We start from the raw sequence: 24,323 nt of genomic DNA, 5'->3' as shown, positions 1-24,323 counted from the left end.
GGATGTAGGAGGGAATGATAGTTGGGAAGCTGAGGAGATGGTAAGCAAGAAGGTTAAGGAGGTTGGGAGAGAAAATAAAGGTAGGAAGCAGCTAAGTGAAGGTAAGGAGTGGCGGGGGGGTACCTACGCAATAATACAATTAGAAAGTTTGCGCATAATCCATCCAGAAATATCTCAAACATTTCCATCGCTACACTTTGATACATAGATATAGATTGACAGATATAGGTAGATATACTGTATTATCAATTAACTTTACATATACGATTATGGCTGCTTTTTAGATCATACATAATTTCATATACCATACAAATCCATCTGTACAAGAATAAGTCACCGAAGAGAAGGGGTTAAGGTAGCATAATACATCTAATATGGTTCACGGTTACTTCCAAAACGCTGATAACTTACTACCAATAACTGAAGAACCCTAATAACGCCTCGATTCCGCTTTTTTTTTTTTCTTTCTTTCTTAATTCTTGGTACCTCCCGACGATTTTATTCAGGTTGGGGGAGGGGATTTCGAACTGGAAGCGTTAGATACTCAACCCTGCAGTTCCAAATAACTTTTTTTAAACTAAAATCGTCCCGAGGGAAAAAAAAAAAAATTGGGTCATCGGAATGAAGGGGTTTAAAAAGCGCTGAAAAGTGAAGTATGATCAAATATTCATGACCGCAACTTAAACTATCATTTTCAGGACAGCACTTTTTTTTTTTTTTTCTGAAATGAGGAAGGAAGCTAATCTTTAAAAACAGGACCTCTAGTGATGATTTAAAACATAAAATACCTAATATGAAGCTTATAAATCTAGAGACGCATATTACTGGGAAAAAAAAGTCTCGAAGCGGCAAACTACTAACAAATGTGGATGTATTTATAAAAGTCCTAACCAATTTTGCTAACAAACATGTTTCCATTAGCTTATGTATTACCAAGTACTTTCAATATCGCACTGTCACATTAATATTCATCCTAACTTAAGTGTCTGATAGCTATATGAGAAAGTTTTTTTCAGCTTACGATGATTAATACGGTCCCCGATCTAATACTGTAATATGGAGAACAGTTTTCTAAGCAACTTACCAACCCATTAACTACAACTAACCATGCAGTTCGAAAGATTATTCTAAACTGGTAAAATCGTCATGGGAAGGTAAGAATGAAATGAAAAACCATCAGGGTTCAGAGTTAAAGACCGAGTGGGGAGAACAACGTATACTCGGGAAATTAGATGAAGTAAAACACTTACGGTAGGAAATAAAACCATACGCATTGATTATTGTGTAACTACAGTACATACATAAAATCCCATTACAATTATCCCTTCCAACCAGAATGACCTATGATAAATACAGTAACCTTAGCGATTTAAATGGATGCCGACAAATAACCAAACTTTTAAAAATGGAGGTATGGAATGCGACGGCGCTTCAACAGCAACACCAATAATTATGCAGCCAACATTTGTCATTACCAACCTAGTAATTCCGTTATCAATTATCTACCATTACCAAAATTATCTATGATATACAAAGAGGCCAGGGAGGGCAAAATGAATGCTGACAAACGACCAGACAATCTTGAAAACGGAGGTGAAAAGAATAAGGGGCCAGCCGCCATATTGGGAACTAATCAACAGCCGTCCAAATTTACCTAATAACTCCGCTTGAGAACATTCCAAGCACTCAACATGATCTACAAGAAATACACAAGCCACAGGGCACTAAAAAGTCAATATAACATGTCTAAATACCTTAAAACAAAGGTACACGTGGTGGGGATGCGAGGACCTGCTTCCATCATGGCGGTGGTGAGGTGGCGTGGCGCTGCGATCCTGATGACGTAATGGCCGCCGGCACGAACGGACGCTCATTTCCACTCCGAAATCCCAAGAAGAAGGACGTGGACCACTATCTTATTCTGCCTCCTCTTCACTCTGGTTGGGTTTAAAAAGGTATTTGAAAAGCGAATTATCTTGGACATTTAAAATCGCAGAGGACAACGTTTAGTATTTTTCCCTGAAATTATCTTTGATTTTTCTGTGAAATGATAAATGGCGGTGAAGAAACCGGCGGGCTAAAAAATAAACATGGATTGTTTTTCCGAACTTAATACTCCAATTACGCATGGACAATGGGACAATGTAATAATTTTGCGAAAATAACTATATTATTTTTTGGGATAGTAATGGGCATTGTTGTAAAAAATTAATCGGATGCCATAAGAGCCGCACTTACCTTGGAAAGTCAAATTTCTGGCGGGAATGTCTGCTTCAGGGTTTAATCTTTTGATTTTTTTTCTTATCTCTTCACTTCGATTGGGCTTAATCGTCTGGAGGTAGCAAGAGTGGACCAAAAAAAAAGTTATGGCTGTACTTTTCTACATTTGGATTAAGGTATTTTATGGTGACCTTTGTGCTTAACAGTATAATTAACTGACCTGATACTGGAATTCTCATTAAACCTTATTTTAAAAAGGCTGGGATTATTATAGTACTATATTCCAGTGAACGATGGCTGTTCTAGTGTATTCAGCTGAAGGCTGGGGGAAGAAACTTCGTTCTTTATTCCAGCTTACGGCGAAAGATTGCTGTAAATCAATGCAGTCGTCTTTTTCGTAGCACATTCTTATACTTCGATAAACTGGTTCTGGAAGACTGGAATACCTTTGTCGTGATAATGGGTATGATCTGCCGGTTTCTTTTTTTACCACAAGTTAATAACGGTTCGCTGAGGATGTCTAGGTCATTCTGTTGATCTTGGAGGATATATACTGCCAATTAAAATTAGGCTTTCGATGCCGGTAATTGTTAGGATTTCTTTAATCTCTATTACGTCCCACTTTCACGCCTCTCCCCATTTTCATACTTGTAACCTTTATAAATTTTGCCTCCCTCTCCAGAGAAAATCCAGTCCTACGGTGGTTATGTACCGAGATACAAATCCAACACGTTAATAAATGCATTTGATAACGAAATTGCCTGCTTTGTAGCACATGGGAGTTTTACGCCAGGTACCCCTTTTTTGGATGAGGGCTAAGGCGTTGCCCCTGGGTAGAGGGATTTGGTTTGGAGCGTGTAGCACTTTATGACCGGATGCCCTTCCTGATGTCTACCAATAACCCTTGGGTGGATTCGATCCTCCGACCCTACGGTCAGAGCGGAGCGCTCTAACCCACTGAGCCACGGCTGCTACGTGCTTCAATATAAATTTCACATTCATCTTGAGATTCTTGTACATTATAATACTTCAATCCGCTTGTCGTTTATACAATTTTCTTGCCACCTTCGAACTAGTACAATCATTATTTTTCGAACTGGGAGTTTAGTCTTCATTAACCTCTCTGCTCATAAAGGGTTATGCTGAATAAAGTTGACTAAGGATGCCCACTTTAAGTACTAAGGCAGCAGTAAACACAGCCTTTTAGCACTGACAGCATTTCTGCCTGGTGGTGTTCAATTTCTTTCTCTTATCTGCATTTTTTGTCTCACGCCATGCATTTAATCACTGGCATATTTTCAGGTGCTTGAGTGCAGGAGAGGGGGAAGACAGGTGAAGTCATTAACAAGGGCAGACAGGTAAAATGTTCAAGGACTACAAGACTGACTTATTCAGGTAAAACATTCACGTAGTTGCTAATGTATTAGGCTCAACTTTATTCTAACTTTGCCTTGAATTTCTATACTCTTAACTTGGCCTGAATTGCCATCCCCACATCTTGAATCTTGAGCTGTAACAAGGTGCTATGCAAAGATGTACAGCAGCGGCAATTCTATCCACTATAAGCTGCAAAAGGGCGAAACTGTGCCAAGGTGAATATAGTGGCAGCAGACTGAAGGACACTGCTTCTGAGTACAAGTGATAGACTGAACTGAGAATTTGAGGAGGGGGGGGGGAAAGGGGGGGGCATATCACTAAGCATGCTGTTTGATAACTTATAATGCATTGTTTGATTCTACTTTACCCCAACTTGGGTAGTAATTGTTGAGGATAAAAGTTTAATATTGTATGTTTTTCCAGGTTGTGACTAAATTTCATGACAAGCATTCCACTCTGCCTTATCAGACAACCAAGGGAGGGTCAGAAAACTGATCTGGATGAAAAGGTAAGATGAAAATTAATTCATCTAAAATTATTACGTGTCTGAACTGTCATCATAAATTAATCCTGGGTTTCTATTATGCACAGCAGCCTTTTGGGGTATAATTATCTTTAAAAATACACCAATACAGTCTTTAGGCTTCAATGTTAAATCTTATAAAATCATTCCATAGTTTTTCAAGTAACAAAATTAAAATTTACTGTACTGTATTTTCTATATACAGTATGTATGCACTAACCCATTTTCCTTTCTGCTGTTGCTAAAGTTATTACTGCATTAAGTATGGTGGTCAGAGTAAGGTTGGTTGGTGGTTAGTCAGGAGGGTTGTTACAGTACATAGGTAGTATGTTAGGTAGGTACTTGTTTATATTTAAGGCAGGTTATTCAGGTTTGGTAGGTAAAGGGATGCAAGCAATTTAGAAGTTTGGTAGGAGGTTCAGTAATTTAAGTACATTGTTATATTAGGTAGGCAGGTTGAAGTCGGTAGGTAGTTAAGAAGCTGCACCTAGTTTCGTACTTAAATAACATTGGTATATTAGTGGTTTGCGAGGGATTGTGTTCGGGTTGACTTACTCCAGCATCACCACCACCATCACTGTCATCAACCTGTGAAGCATCGTGAGTTAAAAAAGAAAAAAAAAAGTAATGGTTTGTATGAACTACAAATATACAGAATCACCCTTTCAGTACAATGACTTGTAACTCCTGCTACCACCAGCTTTTAGTTCAGAAAATGTCTGGAGATACATTATAACTAACGTATAAACCTTACGTACAATAGCCCTTTCAGTTCTTTTGTTGTTGCTGTACTTAAATTATTTTATTTAGCTTAAACATAATTAGCCTGGTTAAAATAACATTATATTAAACATTCGTTCTGATACCCACTATATTGTACAATTGATTCCTTGCTCCCTCCTGGGAACCCCCAGATAGGGGATGGCCATGACAAAAATGCCTCCAGGCTACCATATCCTCACACACCTTTCTTACTCAAGCACCCTTCCTCTTCCTACATAAATATGTTCATTCAACACAAGGTCTCCCTCTACCAACAATACCCTCTATATCACTTCAATACTTTTTCTTGGCACCCTACGTGCATTCTCTGTATAATGTCCAAGCCGTCTCAATGTACAAGTGTTCATCAACTCTGCCATTCCACACTGCACTCCTATAGTTTTATTTATTCCATAATCCCCATAAATTTCACTTGCATCCTTCATCCTCCACATGCCTGCAGATGTTCTAGGAAGGATCATTTCAACAGCTTGCAACATAGACATCTGTCACTCACTGCCAAGGTCTCACTCCCAAACGAGTGTATTGGCAAAGACACTCGGACAGGGCTCTCACCCTCCAACATAACTCTCCTACCCTTCAAAATTCAACAGAGCTTTCTAATTATTATTCTCCCTTGAAATGCTCTTACTTTCACCCCACATTTTGCCATATTTACTTAAAAAAGTATGAAGTTCAAGTGTCTTGCCTCCCATCTGGACCCTGCAGTTCAGTTTCTTCTCTATACCTTGTACTAATTGCCAAAATCTATTGTCATTTTCTTTTCACATTTTACACTCATTTCATTTTCTTATGCAGACATCTTACATCTACATTAATACTAAAAGGATCACTGAGCTTCCCTACCTTGCCACATGCAGCACCACCCTCATAACAGCATTTCGACCAATAAATTCCTCGTACACCAAATACGCCACACACATTCCATGATCATAAAGGATCACTGTGCTTCCCCACATTGACACATGCAGTATTAACCTCATAACAGCATTTTGACCTCAATAAATTCCTCATAACACCAATTCTGCCTAACATATTCCATGATCCCTCCCAATCCACCCTATCATAAATTTTCAGTCCATAAATTCAACATATAGCTTCTTATTCTTTGCAACATTTCTCCACTTAAATCTTGCTACCTACAAACAACCTTATTCAGTTCTGAAAAGGTCTATGCTGAAAAAAGGCATGTCTATGTAAAATGAGTAATAGTATGCAAGTAATGTTAAAAATATGCATGTGACATACCTGAATGTAAAGGAACTTGTAAATTTGTCAGTTATGAGTCCAAGGATGGTTGTGGTGTGTATATTTGCTGCAGGGCGGTGTGATGTGGCCTGGAGGAGCCTTGTGTGAAAAGGGACAAGGACGGAGACCGAACCAAGAGAGCACAAGCAAGATTGGAATTAAGTGGAAAGACTCCATAATTGGATAGGCAGTATTTGTTCCTCCATGTTTTCTACCTTAATGTTTGTTAATCTCGAAGAATGCTGTATAAAGCACATATGATTAGAAGCTGTAAAACAGAACATAGGGTAAAAGGGCAAAGTACTTGTACTTTTTTTTTTATCCTAAATGTTGTCACATTTTAAAAGGGGGGATTAATAGTCGAACTGACCAGAAGACAATACAATAATTTTCACTGATAATAAAGCAAGTTTTTTTTTTCCTGTCCACCACTCTCCCTCTACTGAATATTCCAGTGCCACATTGGCTGTTCATAAATAAATGGGAAAACGCCTTAATAATAGGGTAAACAGTGCTTAGTCACTGTCCATCTCGCTTTGCTGTCACAATGAAACAATGCCCGGTATGCAAAGATGTATGCAAACCCCGTGTCAAAATAGTGATAATGTATAAGTGATATTCGCCTAACTTTACAACTGTCCCCCACTGGCTGGTATCCATAAGCCAAGGCATGGTATGTCTGTCCATAAGTGACTCTGATATGTCGAGGAGAAAACTTATGGAAAAGCAAGCGTACATGCAGTGGAAAGAAAGATTTTGGAGTGACATGTCACTCTTGTGGGTGCTGTTGCCTTTGGTCCCTGATTCATCTGACTAAACATGCAGGACAGCTGACTGACGTTACCCTTCAGCAATCCACAGTCCCACTTTTAGGGAGTACCAGTAGTGGGAAATTGTATAAATAGGTGCTGAGTCACGGGGTAGCTAGTATGTTCCAGTACTTAGTGTCTCTCTCAAGTAGCTATGACGAAAAATAATGACCCTTACCACAGATGATTATGTGACGGTGGGAATGATAGAAGGAGAGCGGCATACACTGGGATGCTGACGGGAGGAGTGGATACATCTTGGCTGCCCAGAAAGGGCAGGAAATGACAACAGAGGACATCTGGGCTGACAATTTAATCAACACTGGTGACTCTCACTTGATGCTGCTGAAGTCATTACCTGCAATATTCAACAGATATTAATAACATTTCACTTACTTAGTTTTTGCTGAAAAGGATCCCTTATCCTTTTCAGCTGTTGCTAAGTATAATAATACTGGAGGATAGAGCTGATTAGTAAATACTAATTCCTGCCCCAATAGGATGTTCAATTTTTTTAATATAACCAAAACTTACTCAGTTTGTAGGAGAGGTCCAGTGAAAATCTGCCACAAAATGGGGTTTTCAGTTCCAAGGCAGTCAATTTTTCATGTGGGGCTATATACAGTAACTTCTAAGTCTGGTGGAACTATGATAATACTGCACAGAAGCAGAATTTTCCTGAAAAAAGAAATTTACACAATTTTTAAAATTAAAGATTTACTTGGAAAAGAAATAATGTTTCCTTGATTAAATTTGACAATGTGCAAGTTCAACAGCAAAAATTTACCTGAATACCTGTTTTTTTTTTATTCCCCTGAATGTCCAGAGCAAATTTCAGTTCATTCATTTTAGGATTATGCAAATGATGCTCAGAATACTGATTAAGAATGCCTAACAACTAAAAAAATTTCCATTTAGGCCAAACTTTCCTAAAATATCTGCAGTATAACTATAGTTTTGTATGGTTATATGGATTAAATAGAAGTATTTCCCTGAATTTTTTAACATGAACTGGGAAAAGTTCTCAATTCTGGGTGAGTTTAGAATAGTTCTAAGTCAAAACAAAACAAAACAATCATGTGTGTCTGGGGAATGAGTTTTTAATGGATCCTAGGTTACAGGCACGCTTGGTGACTCTGGGTCTAGGAACAAGTAGGAACCGGTTATTGAATGAGGAGTTTGACTGGGACAGGGAAGGTTTGGAGCCAGCAGATCCAGTTGTTAGAATGACTATATTTGCAGTCGCCACGCTGTCAGTGCAAAATTTAAGTCGTGTGTGTGTGTGTGTGTGTGTGTGTGTGTGCAGTTTATAAGCCCAGCTACCCAGCTATGTGAAGTGGAACGGTCACTCTAATAAATTATTACGAATATTGGTCTGGTGTTCTCTATTTGAACTTGGCACATAATGAGAAATACAATTATATATAAAAAAAAAAATTAGCTTTCCATACATCTGACCTAAGTGTGTGTGATAAATGCTGCCTTCACACGATATACGAAGGAGCGGTGACGGTATAACTGACTGCTGATCAGGCCTAAGGTGGGGGGAGGGGAAGGGGGAGAGGCGGGGAAGACTTAAGACAAAGAACGAGAGAGAAGGGGGAGAGAAGCAAAGTGAAAGTTATATAAATTTAAAAAGAAAGAGTGAGTGGGAAAAGTAAATTCAGAGAGAGAGAGAGAGACAGCTAGGGGAAGTGAAAAAGTAAGCACTGGAACCCAGAATTGTGCAGCGGACGACACTGGATTACAATGCTGGTGAATATTTTCAATTTGAGAATGCAGTTCAATACGGTAATAATTTATTCTAAAAATATAGTCCAAATCTTGGCCGTTGAAAGCGTGTGCGACGACAGTTTAGTCATGTTTACAGGACATGAGAAAATTTGCGTCTAATCAGTAACTGGCAGCTGGAGGTGGAGGGTGGGGGAGTTGGGGGCAGAAGGCGGGGTAGACTTGTTCGCGATTCCCCCCTTCCCTCTGTCCAGGGTAGAGGGGGGAAGGAAGGGGTAACCCCTGAGAAGAAATTAGTACGCGTGACTGTACGTGTGCGCGTGTATATGACGTACTGTTTGCGTGTTTGGCATTTAGTACTGTGCGCGTCAGTGTGTGCATGACTACGTCTGTGTGTATGTTTGCATGTGTCCCAGCGCGTGCATTGATTTATATATATATATATATATATATATATATATATATATCAATGAAGGTAGGGGGAGGAAATGGAGGAGCAAGAAGAGGCGGGGGTTGAGTCCGAGTGGGGAAAAGAAGAAACGATGGGAGGAGAGGGAGGGGGGAGGAAATAGAGCAAGAAGTGACGGGGGATGAGTCCGAGTGAGGAATAGAAGAAACCGAGGCTGTATATGGAGAAGGACAGAAGAAACGATGAGGAAGAAGGGGGAGGGGGTAGTGGAGGAGACGGAGGAAAGAAAAGATGGGGAGGAGAGAGGCGAAGAGAGAAGCCTGAGGGAATGGATGAAGGTATAGGGGAGGAGGGACCGGGGGATACGGGAGCTGCGACGGAGGAAAGTACCAAGAAACCAGTAAAACTTTCTGAATCGCATCCTTCACGAACATCAACCTTCAATTTGCCTGTTACACATCACACATATACAAAAATGCTTAAGCTCTGGGCACCTAACAAATACACAAAAATTGTAGCAAACATACAATTCATATCGCCATTCTTCGTTCGATCTTAAAATTAACCAGCATTATCAATCATTTACATCACTTAAGCAAACCAAACGCACATATTCACAACAAAGTCATACACACACAGCAACTAGTCACATATAAACCCAATACTGATAAATAAAGACATTACCAAGTTCTGCGGTGTGGTGTGCAGTAGTGACGCCATTGTAACTTCCCCCGTCCATGGTCCGACGGGCACTGAAAGTCGGCGGCAAATTTAAACATTTGCAGGTCGGAAACTTGTAATTCAGCCTACAGTCACAAAGTGGTAGCGTTGTACCACAAAAAATGGGTGTGGTAAATTTATATATTTTTTAACGATCTTTGGCAAACTTTTGTTTCTAATGGTTCTTAGGTAAACGTATGTATTATCTATGGTTTTTGGATAAACTAACTTTGCAAACAATTAAGGTTGTCTTTATTCATTCTGAATAATCATGTATGCAAATACGTATACCCCTCGCAATAATAATGAACGCATTATTTGGTGGGTATTTTTATTACCCACACTGGGACCTGCTGCATTGTCGGTATCACACCCCCGTGTTTCGAACGCTGGAGAGATTTCGATCCCAAAGGGTTAGATACTGCATATAGCTTCAATAATCCCGTCACAATTTGACGACTTTCCTATCTCAAATAAAATTGTCTGGTGGTAACCTGATGCGACAGAAAAAAAAATGTCATCGGACTGATGGAGCGTTAATATGGCGTCTGTTTAGCTTCGCGTCGCCATTGAACTACAGGTGGTGTATCTCTTTAGCCGACCAATAGGCGCTCGACAGCCTGCTATACCGGGGCTTATAGGCGATAGAACAAATAGAACGTCAAAATAGTTCCGATACATTGTAAATAAGAGTTGAGATATATGCCGCTAATAGTTACTTTGTAGTTTCATTGGCATATTTCTGGCAGGTAGTGCCAATCACAGATATATTGTCACAGAAAATAATAATAAAATGGAAAATCCTCATAAACAAAAGAGCATAGAGCATTCCCTTTAAAGATATCGGAAGGTGTTTTTGTTTAACGTTCCAATGTGTGAGACGAGATATACCTGCCCGTATGTTGCCCATGTAAACAAGATCATCATGATTGTTATTAGGGAGATAATTCTGTTATTATTCGCTCTTTCTGCCATTTTTGATGCAGTACAGTGTAAAAAGGAGGTAAGCGTAAATATTTGGCGGTGACAGTAGTTGCTGATACTTGAGAAATGTGTATACTGTGTGTAGTGGCAGATTATTTTGGAATCATTTTTGGAGTTTCGATATATCGGATTAAAATTGGAATTGTAACTCTCCATATTAAGAGTGATGATATATATTTTTTTATGGGTCAGTTGTAGATTTGTGAGGGTATAGAGAGTTAAAAGGTTCCAGCCAGGCTTATACTGATGAATATGGTAACTTTAGATCTGGTACACATGCTTGATGAATTCCCATATAGCTAACAGGTATTGAATATTTAAAAAGTAACTCTAGTGGATTATTACTGTAACTTTTTGAATATTAAGGGAATTTTTTTTTCTTTGCTTAACCCATATTTTGTACCTTTTCAGTTAACAATTTTTTATATACCGGTACTTTGATTTTGCAACTTAATTTTGTTGCAGATGACCCCTACCCTTATAGGGGTGTGAAGTCATATACAGAGTAAAATCAACAAAATTGATTGAAATACATTGCTTATAGTCTGATACGGATTAAAATCCAAATCGATCAAAATGTGTTAAAAACTTTCCCGAATCATAACTAGGCTAAACCTAACCTTAGACTCCCTCCAGTATCAATAAACAGCCCAAACTTAACCCAGCCTTGAAAAGCACCCAAACCCTGAACAGCAGCTTACCGTAGGAGGTGTAGTTTAGGCCTCTTGAGCCGCCTCGAGACCACTTGGGGTGGGAGCTATTGCAGGGTGAAGGTCGCACATCACATTTGGAGAAATTACTTGCAAGACGATAATCCAATGGACGTGGGTGCAATGAAGGAAGATTAAACCATATTTGATGCCTGTCAGCTATACTGTACAGTACTAGTGGACATGATGTGGTTGAAGGATATAGTTAAGTGGAATTGAGGTCAGGCTGTAGTTTGCAGGCATTACTACAAGCAGATCATCATCAGTAATCGTTAAAGAGACTTAGGACCTCCTCTTGAAAATTAGTGAAAACTTTTACCTACTTTTGAACTCATTCAGTGACTTTGTAAAGGTGTACAAAAGTTCATTTTTAAGAATGAAGGGGATCCATCAATAAACAAGGAAATTATGGTTGGGCTACATAACAGGTAGGTTAGGTTAGGTTAAGTTTGATTGGGTTAGTATCAAATTGGTTTGGTTAGGATAAATAAGGTTGAGTTGTTAGGAAAATTTAGGTTACGTTTGGATAAATAGGCACTGAAAAGAGTAAGTTTGTTAAAAAAATAGTGTTCTAAGATGGCATCCGTATGTCTTCGCATACCATAAGATGGCATCTGTTGGTAAACAAACACTGCTTTTTTTAAATGCTTTTCATGACTTTTAAAAGAAATAACATTGAAACTGAGAACTTACTCAGGAAGTACAGTACTTGAACAATCCTATGAAGAGCCAATATAAGGAAAAAACAGAATAAAACTTCAAAATGGTCCTATGTCTCCTTAAGTATTAACAGTCATCAAATTAGGAAGTGAAGGAGTACTGTATTTTGATGTGAATGTGATAGAAAGCATTTGGAGAAATAGACCGAGGTGGTTTGGCCATGTGAAGAGATTAAAGAGTTAGAGACTAACTAGGAGAGTGTATGTAAGTGAGGTAGTGGGAGGAGGAGAAGGAGGGGGAGACCAAGGATGAGATGGAGGGGTGGAGTAGAGAGGTCTAAGATGAGAGAAGGGTAGCAAAATGGCAGGGGGCAGGGCAACATGGAGGCAGTTTATTTGTGATCACCCCTTACGGGATTAATGCGTCTGGTTATAGGTGGATAGATCAAACTGAGGAATTTCTCTCAGCCGGTTTATTCATCTAACACTTTATTAACTTACTTTGTATGAAGTATGTTTGTGAATGAAATTAAATTCCAGTGAAATATTACCTGAGGTGATAGAGAGATTTTTTATTTGAGTGAAGATGCCATGTTTTTCCACTTGGTGGTAATCCCTAAGGAGACATAGGACCACCACTCAAAAAAAAAAAAGAACTGATTCAGGGTGTACAGAAGCATTTTTTCAGATATGAAGAAGATCCATCAATAAAGAAGAATAATATGGTTACATAAGGGATAGATTAGGTTAGGATACGTTTGGTTATGCTAGCATAAAATAGATTAGGTTTACGATAATTAAGGTTGGATATTGAAAATTTACATTGTTTGGATAAGTAAGCACTGGTAAGGGTAATTTCATTAAAAGATGGCATTCAGAGTTGTGTCTGTCTATCTTCATGCACCACAAGGCGGTGTCCATCAATCTTCGTGCACCATAAGGTAGCCTCCATCGGTTTTCGTTCAGCACAAAGTAACGTCTGTCTGTCTTTGTGCACCACAAGATGGTGTGTATCTGTCTTCATGCACCACAAAGTAGCATCCATCTTTCATTGGCACCCTTGGGGACTGTAAGCAAGCAGCACTTTATAAAAACATTGCATCACTTTCAAAAGAAATAAAAAACATCAAAACTTGAAAATGTAATCAGAAAATACTAAAAAATCCTATGAAGAGCTAGGGCAGAGAAAAAGCCAGAAGAAATTTGCAAAATAAAGTGGTTCCATGTCTCCTTAAGGATTACCCACCTGCTGTTCGTACATTAGTGTAATGTGTTATAGGTGATTGAGTTTTGATCTGTGTAGGTTAGCTTGGTATTAAATAAAGCTATCCTAACCCCCATCTGAGCATAGCATAGCCTAACCTGACCATCAGAACTTGATTGGCTAATGCAGATTGTGTTATGATACCCAACCGAGCAGAACAAAGTACGATAATGGCATTTCAAAATCATTTTAGTAAACAGAAATTCACTATTTTTGTTTAAAATTTATAAGTTCCCCCCCCAAAAAAATATAAGATTAGTACGGTGTGAGGTATATTGTTTGGCAAAAGGAAATCCCCAACTTTGGTGGCTGACTGAAAGCACAAACTGACTGTATGTTATGGGGGGTGGGGGAGGATTAAATATTGATGGAAATCATAAGAAAACCGTCTCTCCAAGAATACGACACATGTATTGCCTATTTACTTCTCTACAGATTGTAACCTGATTATCATAATTGCAGTTATAAATGTGAATAATGTAACTTATTAACCCCGTTAGGCTGTCTTTGTTTAATAAAGACATCTGCCTTTTTTTCATTTATACAGATGTTTTCTTCAGTATTGCCACTTTAATTTTTCAGATTATATTGCTACTGGTACTTAAATGTTTGCTCACCAGAAACTCTGTACCATGTTCCTTCTTTTGGTGTTTGCCTCAGAAGCACAGTACAGTTTGTGATCAGACAGTTTTGGGATGTCTTAAGTTCCCTGGTCGTTTGACCTCAGTAAGACCTATGCTGTCTTGATTGTCATCCCTCAGTTCAAAAAGAAAAATGGCCAAGAGCAAGAGTTTGGACTCTACATCTCAAGAATTAATTTCCAACAGTGGTTCCTTCCCCATAAATTTATAGCAGTCCTTCCTGTGTAGATGGTCTGATCTCCACCTTGGTTACTTGGTCTGTTGCTGCTGGTTGGTTTGAAAGAACATGTCACAGTGGTTTAGGAGGCTTAAGCTGCAACCTAACAGAAGTGGCTTAGATAATTGCAGCAAGAGAAACAAATGATCTTTAGCAGGGAGCCTGACTAGTATGGTTGCATCTTAATAGTGTAACTTCACTGATGAGTGGAATGCACAAGCTTCATCACTTCAGCAAGACAGTGTTCCTTTGTAGAAGAAATACTGCTCTATTTGAATGAAAATTGTTGAATAAAGTTGTTTGTTGGTAGTGAGAATGTATGTCAACATATTGCATAGGTGAAAGTGGATGAACTATAACCTTTTGCTCTCCCCACAGCTAAGTTTATCAGAGCGTGTACAACAGCTGTCCGATGCAGCGCTGAAGAAGCCAGTGCTGCGCTTTAATGGTGACAAGTTCCGACAGTATGTAAAAGGCACACCTCGCAACTACTCCACCATTGTCATGTTCACGGCTCTTGCACCATCAAGGCAATGTGGCATCTGCAGGTACAGATCACTATAAATGCTATTGTATAAATGTTTATGTACAGTCTAGAACAAAACATTGCTCACTATGGTATTTCATTGCATCTCCTTCCCCATAGGAACATGTCTGCCACTTTCCTCCCTGATGCATTATATCTCTCTCAACTTAGGAATATTAGCCACCAAAGAAAACTTGGAAATAGCAGTGGTAAAATATTAGGCAGATGTTCATCACTGTACTGTAGACCAGATTGTTTTAATGAATATATAGCAGTGATATGAATTCCGTGTCTTATGCATATTTTGTATCTAAGCCAGTAAAGGTTGTTTCTATAATTAGATATTCCAGTCACCAAGGAGGCTGAAATTTATATATAAGCATTTTGTTTGTATCAGTCATTTTAATTTAACATTTTAAAGTAACAAAGCTTATAAAAAAATCAGACAAATATTAGAAAAATAAATGTACTTTCCCAAGTAACAACTGTCCATTCCCCTTAATGCTGTAAAAATCAGATGTTGCTTTAATTCAGTCAGACTTTTTGCTACATCATTAATGATGTTTGTCAGGTAATGCAGTGTCAGATAAACAGGGGATTACCATAATTATTTCATCTGTTTTTGTGTTCTTGACTCCTTTTTTTCCCTGACTCCTTTTTTTCCCTTATGTTGTAGGGGCCTATGATTAGGATGATAATAATATGTCTTGTGCATTTGCAAAGACATGCACAATATGTAAGCAAGCACCTATATGCAGTAAAGAGCCTTGTGTTTAGTTTCATATTATCTAAGACATCCATTAATGTAGTTTTACTTTAAAAATCTCTCTTGGTTCATTCTACTTCAGCATAGTGGCTGTTTTGTTCATTTGCTTCATCTTTCTCATACCTGGCCATACCTTGAGATCCAGAAGGTCTCGTTCAGTGGACCTGATTGAGACTGATGCAGATGAAGGTGCCAGATACGTCCAGTTGGTATAGCCTCAGACCCGTACACCTAAGAGGTCAATATGGGACTGGTAGTTATTACCCATTTCATTATAAAGTAAATGTGCTCTTTGTCTTTGAGCTGTCATCACTGCCCCTTGTCTTATATTTCAGACACGCACATGATGAGTTCCAGCTGGTGGGTAACTCCTGGCGGTATTCACAGGGGTACTCAAACAAACTCTTCTTTGCACTGGTTGACTTTGATGAGGGACCAGACGTATTCCAGGCTGTGAGTCATATTATCAGACCTCCATGTTCAATCTCTTGGGTTATTCACTGATGACAAAGCTTGTACCTAATCCATTTTCATAGTGAGAAATAGAATTAGGATGATGATGATGATGTGAAACTTATACAGTATTGTATTTTATTGTATTTGTTACTTAAATTGTTGTTCATATAAGTCTTATCCCTTTCATTTTAACTCTTAGTACTATGATATCTGTTTTGTTGCTACCAGCAAACGATTTAATTTCACCTAGGGGGGACAAATATTGTAGTGGTGAAGTAATTAAAACTCATTAACATGGTTAGAATGATGACATCTTTTAGTTGATCCTTTCTACCTGTTGATAATATTTATTCATCTTAGGTGTAGGAGAGAGAGAGAATCATTTTAAAGAGATTAATGGACTTAGTTTGTTATCCTTTCACTGTCAGGAGTCTGCCAAAAGCTGCAGATTATGTAGTGGTAGGTAGAAGTAAATGTCTTCATATTGAGTGGGTTAATATAAGAGCTGAACTTTATTTATCTTCTTTCCCTAGAACCTTATTATTAACGACTGTTCATATGTTGACCAGAGCATTGCATGAGTCCCTCTTTAACAGATTACCCCCTATGCACTTGACTGCACCCACACTCTCTGCTCTTTTATTCTTTCTCTTGGTGAACTGCAGTGATTTTCCACAATGCGGGGGTTAGAATTATGCTCCCTCACTGCCTACTGTACAAGAGAGCCTGGCGGGGTGATGACATCTCTGAGAAGGAGGAATAAAATTACATGACTTCGTTTTAATAAAGAGCTTTATGTGGCTTTAGTAGACAAGTCTTAGAAGGATATCTTACTGCATTTCAGACAATTTTAACAATTAAATTCAAGTTAAATTACGCTGTGTTTGTATTGCAGCTGCGCCTCAACTCAGCCCCGGTGTTCATGCATTTCCCAGCCAAGGGAAAACCCAAGAAGGTAGACACCCTTGACATCCAGCGTGTTGGATTTGCTGCAGAGAACATCGCTCGTTGGGTGGCTGAACGCACAGACATTCAGGTATGATGTGAAGCTGGATAAACAGTGAGTAGCTGAGGAGAGCATGAATAACTGGAGATGCAGTGCACAAATGGTGGAGAATCTAACTGTTGTTTGAAAAGACTGAAGATCTGTCCCAGGTTGGGGATTTCATTGTTATCTATACAATCTTATGGATCTTCCACAGTGCCCACCAGTGCATCATAAAACACCTCCAGCTAATATCATCTATATGTGAACCAAAAGGACTAAATATTCTGTCACATGAGTGTAGGCACTCCCAGACATCTTTGGTTGAGGTTATATTGAAGACTTGTGTGTTGTGAGAGTAAGATGAATGTTTTGTGTTGGCAGTGGCATTACTCGTGAGGGCAGGGTTAGCAAGTGGTGTGTGTGCACATTAAATAGATTACGGGGTTCAAAGTATTTTAGAACGATGATAAGCTTGATTTACGGTGCCTGTACAGTATGTGTAGTGGAGGAAAACAGCATAAAGAGCTCTTGTCAGTTCTGAAATGTTATGCTGATTATTCAGTAGATATTTGAAAGTTTGTGTTGCCTTCATCTGAAAGTTTTAAGTATTTATGATATTTATTTATTTTTTGTGGTACAAGTGAAGTTTAATATGTAGGCAGATAGATAGGGTGTAGATAGGCAAGATATTCTTTATATGAGTTGATTTTCTTTTGTTGGTTTGTTAAAGATGTCTTGAAAAATAGGTAGAAAGTTTTATTTTATTTTATTTTTTTTTAATTATTTTTTTTCCAGTAAACCTTATACACTAATTCTGACCTTTTCAAAAGTTTAGGTTTTGCTTTCAAGTCCAAGGTGCATTATCAGTTACGCTTCCATTACTCCCTGTAATCCCCCCCCCCTGATTTACAGCACTAGTTTCGTGGATTATTTTGTACATTTTTTTCACCTTTGTGTATTTTAATGAAAAACATCCTGCTTGCTTGTCGTCACTCCATCATTGATCCGCGCAGTTTTGTCCTTTTCTATAATTAGTCACATCAGTATGTACAGTATGTCGCTGCATTCTTACCTTAGGCCTTCTTATACTTATTTCATTTATTAGGAGGAATAAGGGTTAGGACTGTGATATTATTTGTATTTTGCTCATATCTCTGTGGAAGGTTATGCTGATGATGAACCCATTATTTGTATTATCTTCCTCAGATCCATGTATAGGGTGATGACGATGATGATGATGTACTCCTAACATTTACTTTCTTCCTCAGATCCGTGTGTTCCGACCCCCCAACTACTCAGGTCTGGTGGCGTTGGTGGTCCTCTTGGCTCTGGTGGTTGGTCTTCTCTACCTACGCAAGAACAACCTTGATTTCCTCTACAGTAAAACCATCTGGGCACTCGGAGCTCTGGTAAGATATTCAGTTACTGGCTCCCTCTGTCTCTTCACTGCACTCTTCTGTTGCTACTTCAATGATCACTGCTCCTTTGAACTGTCTGCTTGCATCCCTCCTCCACTATGGCAGGCACATAGCACCCATCTAGCAGCAAACTCTCATCCCTTTTCTGTCCAGCTCTCTAAGAGAGTGCAAGAGTTAACTGTTACTCCAAGTACTTCATGTATGCAACAGGTCAACTCTGGAACTGTCCTCCTCAGTCTGTTTTCTGCTGCCAATGATCTAAAACACAGTGTGTCCAGGCATCTCAAAATGAATGGCTTATGAATTTGGCTTTCTGTTATTTTGTTGTTATTTTTTCTTGAAGGGAACAATCTTGTGGGCTTCTGGCCTTTAGATCCTTCTTCCTTGCATTTGAAAAAGAAAAAGTTAGTGTATATTGTGTTTCTTAAATGTCATCACTCTCATCATAAATGTTGGACTAAGAGTAGTAGTGGTATTCTTGATGTTTAAGTAAATCCCTTGCATTTTTTTCTAAATGTTTAAGGAAATTCTCTAATACTTCCTTCCAGATCAGATTGTGTCTACATGTAACTCATACATATCCTTTGTGTGTGTGTGTGTGTGTGTGTTGATATTAAAGAGGTATAAATAACATGAAAGGGAATTTTGTGATATAATATTCAAATTAATCACTGCTTTTGTATGTTATTATATGGAATCAGTGACCCATATTCTCATCAGCAAAGGAAGCTCCCTAACACCTTTACCCATTCTGTGTAATATAAATCCTTCCAGTATTGCCCTTCTCTGCATAAGTAACACACAAAAGGATATTAACCACCCATATCCAAAAATTAAATTGCTAAGGAAGGAGTGCTAGAGAGCCACCATAACCAGCAGAAATACAGGCCCATATCAGCATTGGTAAGGTATAAAACAGCATGAAAGAGAATACTGAGCTGGAATATTCAAGATAGATCAATAAGGAGAAATAGTAGAAAGCATCCATAGCTCGTGAGAATACAGCTCCAAGCATCCTAGCCACGGGGCAGTAGCCTACTTGTGCCAGCACCCTAGTTGTGATGGGTTAATAAAGAACTGAGTAACATGAATTGTTATGCATATTACCCACCCCATTTCTGAGTAGAAATTAGGATTGAAATGTCAAAGTTCAATAATAGTTCTAGCTTTGGCTTTATAATATGATCTATCCCCATCAGTGCAGTGACTGCTATTTTATTTTATTGGTCCAATCGTCAGACAAGTTAATCCATCAGTGGAGAGATCCCCTGAACCAAAGAAATTACCAGTATCATAATTTACTGCAGATAGTTTCCTTCCCATCAGTCCATGGACTCTTTTCTAACCTGATTAACTCCTTCAGCCTAGTGATGTATTTTTAAAATTTGTTTGCTATTGTTAAATTATTAGATTCGGCTCATGGAGAATGCCCTAGTAATGAAGGATTTAATGAAGGCAAGCACACATGTCTAACCTCGCCAGATTAAAAGTTTTGTTGAAGGTAAATGAATTTGTTAAGCAGTAGCAAGAATAAAACAAATAATAGCATCATTCATTATAATAATTTGCCAGTAGCCAGATTAAGGTTTTAAAACTGTAATAATTTTGAAAGGTCTGTTAAGGGTATGTCTCATTTTACTGACCATTCAATTGATCACTTCTACAGCTTTTTGTATTTTCCCTTCAGTTGTCATTTTTCTGGATCTTATCCTTTAAAGTAGTGGGAAATTTAGACTGATGATAAGTGACGAAATGAATTTTCCTTTGAAAGTGCCATAGTTTAATTCTTTACCCTAACTTTGCCCAGAGTTTTGTCCATTTCATTTGTAGCTTACTTCACATGGCACTTTTTCATGACTACCATCATATTCTAGTGTTAATCCATTGCTACAGCTCAGCATTCATGATGGAGAGATGTCAGTTTTAAATCATGATAAAGTGAAAAGACTAGCTACAGTAGTTCATCATTATTCCCAAGTAATAAGCCTGCCTCTTCTCCACAGTCATTTACTTTCGCAATGACGTCCGGTCAGATGTGGAACCATATCCGTGGTCCACCCTTCCTGCAGAAGACACAACAGGGCAACATTGCGTACATCCATGGTTCCTCACAAGGGCAGTTCATAGTGGAGACATACATTGTTGCACTCCTTAGTAAGTTGACATTTTGTGTTGTCTATGTTATTTTTTTTGTAAACCATTTACTGTGTTGGATGTGAGGTGTATTGTTGGCAGGAGTATTACAGAATAAGATTATTTTCAGAGTGACAAGGTTAAAATTTCTGTCTCCTTTCCTTGTGATATTCCTGTTGTAGGCAGCAAGAATACGCTAAAATAATACATAGTTGCAGTCAAGCAATTAACTCTTTATTCTTTTTGTATTTTATTCCAGCTAAAACCAAAAGATTTTATTGAGTTGAGAGTAAGTCATAACAGCCTGAGTATGTCTGGTACCATTAACCCATTTATGATAGTGACAACTCAGGTATTCTGTACTAGTTAATACCAGAAGATTTTCCTTAGTTGAGAGTGAATGTAGGACGCCGGGGATGTTAATGTACCACCATTAACTCTGTTCTGTTCCAGTTATCACCAGACAGTATTTTTTTTTTCTCACTTTCTTTTTTTCCCTGGATGATTTTATTTGCCTCAGGAGAACCTCTGTTAGTTAGAGGATTGAAGGCAATATCTGACCTACAACATTAAAACAAGTGTTTGGTAAGGTGAATGAAATTATTCCTAAATACCAAGAATAAAACAGAAAATTGTATTCAGATAAATGTTAATATTGTTTCCTATGAATATGATCTTTCAACTCTTCTTCAGATGCTGCAGTGGTGCTGGGTATGATCCTAATGACGGAAGCAGCTAGTAAACGTGATGATGTTCGCAAACGACGCATCTACGCCATCATCGGCCTTGGCCTTGTAGCCTTCTTCTTTTCTCTCTCACTCTCCATCTTCCGTTCCAAGGCACATGGCTATCCTTACAGGTGAGTGAGGGAAAGTTTTTTTTTTTTTTTATCTGGGAAGGGTGGTATTATACTGATACCTTTTTATGTGTCTTTGCCATTTATTTATGCTCCCCAAACTGCACTTTTAGTGAGTTAATATTTTGGTTGTGATGTTTTTAATTATTTTGGGTGTTCATAGATTTTATTGATGCTTTTTAAACTTTAGAAGCATGGTTCTTCAATTCCTGTCTTATCATTGTCATCATCTCTAATGCCTTGGTCCCTCCTGGCAACCCCCTGACAGGGAATAAGTCAGACAGCCACCTCCTGGCTGCATTGTCATAACATACCACCCTCACTCTTAGTCATGCACCCATCCATATCACTCTCTCTGCTTTGCCTTCACCGTAATGGAGACTCTCACATACAACACATTTACTCACTTCATGGATCTCACTCTCAAAACAAATGCATCAACATATTCTCAGTAAAGAAATTGTAGAGAGCATGCAGCTGAAGTGGTTAGTTTCCTGTAATCCACCAGGTTCACATCCATATATACCTGAGGCCACAACAACATTCAACTACAGTAGATAGGCAGCATTTGTTAACATATGATTGACGTTTCCTAAAGTTTGCATCTGGTATAGAGTCCCTGTATATGCTAAACACAAGATTGATTTTCTGTCATACCCTCATGGGCACATTCATATAAAATTTGTCCATAACCATACTGTATATGAAGCTCAGTAGAAAACATGCCTTTATTAGATTGGTTGGGTTGGTGTATGGTGATTCAGTGTCTGTCTTTTTTACACTGTGAAGGCTGTAAAATTTTTCTAGAGTTCTAAATTTAAAAAATTGTGGAAGTTACCTCAAGATACAAGGCCGAGATACTTGACCATTCAGTTTCAGGCCAGTTAGCCCAGAAATAAATCCGTGAAGGCTTGGCAGTGGGCATAGGTAAGAAAAAAAAACACCATTAATAAGAAACCATGAATAAAATTAAAATAGTTTGCCTTTGTGAAATATGGCATCACCAGTCACAAATGTAATGTACCACTCATTTCTTCCACACCACATACAGCATGACTCTTCCAACTGTACCCTCAGTCTCAGTCTTCCACTAAAATGAGACAAAATAGTTTGGTTGGGATAGCACACATCCTTATGTAGCCTTGTGTAGTCACAACAGTAGATGTCATTAATTAATTAGTCGAGTTATTCATTTAAATGTGTTAAGTTTTTTTAGTTAAAACTAATTTATGTATAGAAATATAAAAATGAGTTTAGATATAATTTCTACCAGATGATGTCATTTTTATTTCACTCTTGCTGCTGCCAGTCAATTTTATTCAACTTGGGAGAGCACCCTAGTAGTGAATGGGCACCTGAGTTGACTGAAATTGTGTGGAGATAGCAAAAGTACAATATAAAGTACATCAGATTGAAAAGGTTAACATTTCTGTAGACTTGAAGTTCATTATCTCTTTGTACGATATATTTTAGTGTTCCATCATTTTTGTAAGTCATAGATTACTAACTGTATCTAATGTAGTGAGTTTATATATTTTGATGTTATCATTATAAGACTTTTCATTACAGCTCAGAATAAATGTAGTGCCATCAATATATCACCTACTAATTCATTCTCTCCTTTCAGCTTCCTCTTGAAATAAACAGACCAAAGGAGGGGAGAGCTTAACTTTACTTCTTCCTTCACACTGGAATGGGTTTTTTTTTAATGTCCGGTACAGTAGTTTGTGGCTTATCTTGGGCAACACATTTCTGAAAGTTTAGTATGAAATTTTGTTTTCTTTATCTTGGAAGTATTGCAACTTATGGTTTATCTTTGAAAATTGTCAGTGTTTTGGTCAGAGATAACTTGAGGCCGTGGATGCAGGAGTCCTCATTACAAGCCATGTTTTCCCACACCCCCTGCCCCCCTCCCACTACAAGCCAGGTTTACCTACTCCCCCCCTTACTAAGTCATCTCACTACAGAAAATATGCCTACAAAAGTTCCATTGCTATGTGTAAAGTTGATATGCCAATTTTCCTTAATATACAGTACCAGTTGTGTGGAAATAGTTGTGATATTTTGGAAGCTGTGTGCAAAGTAGTATTTTTGAAGCATTGTGGAAAAAAATTATATTTTGGAAGTACTGTATGGAAGAAGTTGTGATATAAACACATCCCTGGCTTATGATGAGGACAGCCTGTATATATATATATTTTTGCAGCAGTTTTCATTCCGATGGATCTTTTTTGAGTTGACGAGTGTTGCATGTGATATCAGTGTGTATCTTAGGCTTTAGCTCAAACTCGTGGCACTGGAGACCAAAGCCGTGTCCTTTACTTTGTAAGGTGATTTGTAAAGCCCTTGTCCAGCTTTTTAAAAAATGCAGATCCTCCTATTATAAGAGTTTATCAGGTTATTTGTGTGTTTTTCTTACACCAATCACACTAAGAGCTGCATCTTCCGTGGCATTGGAGGTTTGGTAGCACCTCCTCTTTTGTGACATTTTGCATATCACATCTAAGCATTCTCTTGTTAAGTGCTGTACCTGTATATTATTATTATTTATGGTGCCAGGTGGTTTAGTGGGCAATTAAGGCACTCCAATCTGCTTGAACCTGTGCAGGTTTGTATCCAGGGGTTGGTTGGGGTTTATTGCTCACATAATGCCACTCAGAGATGAGTGAGGCTGGTCACTCTCATCTTAAAATGTCAGGACCATCTTGCCTATCCCTGGGCTCCTACACTGCTCATGGGGCAACACTGGATTAGATGATGGATTGATGGATGTATAATTATTATTATTAGTAGTAGTAGTACCCATCCATCCATCATCCAATCCTGTGTTGCCCCATGAGGAGCGTAGGAGCCCGGGGCTAGGCAATAGTTGGTCCTGACACTTA

The 24,323-nt window shown here is 38.4% G+C and overlaps 1 protein-coding gene across 1 annotated transcript; it reads left to right on the top strand.

Annotated features, from left to right (window-relative positions):
- The first annotated feature begins 10,710 nt into the window (after positions 1-10,710).
- On the top strand, positions 10,711-23,839 carry Ostgamma (oligosaccharide transferase gamma subunit). Its single transcript, XM_080268256.1, has 8 exons — positions 10,711-10,823; positions 14,674-14,843; positions 15,923-16,040; positions 16,939-17,079; positions 18,300-18,440; positions 20,453-20,603; positions 21,276-21,441; positions 23,066-23,839. Exons 1-8 carry the CDS (start codon positions 10,746-10,748, stop codon positions 23,079-23,081), a joined length of 981 nt encoding a protein of 326 aa, XP_080124382.1. The 5' UTR covers positions 10,711-10,745; the 3' UTR covers positions 23,082-23,839.
- Positions 23,840-24,323: the final 484 nt, after the last annotated feature.

Source organism: Coenobita brevimanus, chromosome 27 (assembly GCF_032717465.1).
Source record: "Coenobita brevimanus isolate Jiangsu-jjx chromosome 27, ASM3271746v2, whole genome shotgun sequence".
Taxonomy (NCBI): Eukaryota; Metazoa; Arthropoda; class Malacostraca; order Decapoda; family Coenobitidae; genus Coenobita; species Coenobita brevimanus.
Note: the sequence above shows the minus strand (reverse complement) of the source record. Positions and strands in the feature narration are given on the sequence as shown.

Excerpts from the sequence above, each read along its gene's own strand:
- Ostgamma (XM_080268256.1), top strand. The coding sequence starts at position 10,746 with ATGATTGTTATTAGGGAGATAATTCTGTTATTATTCGCTCTTTCTGCC. Across the intron at positions 14,844-15,922 it reads AGGCAATGTGGCATCTGCAG|ACACGCACATGATGAGTTCC; the intron begins GTACAGATCACT and ends CTTATATTTCAG. Across the intron at positions 20,604-21,275 it reads ATACATTGTTGCACTCCTTA|ATGCTGCAGTGGTGCTGGGT; the intron begins GTAAGTTGACAT and ends ACTCTTCTTCAG.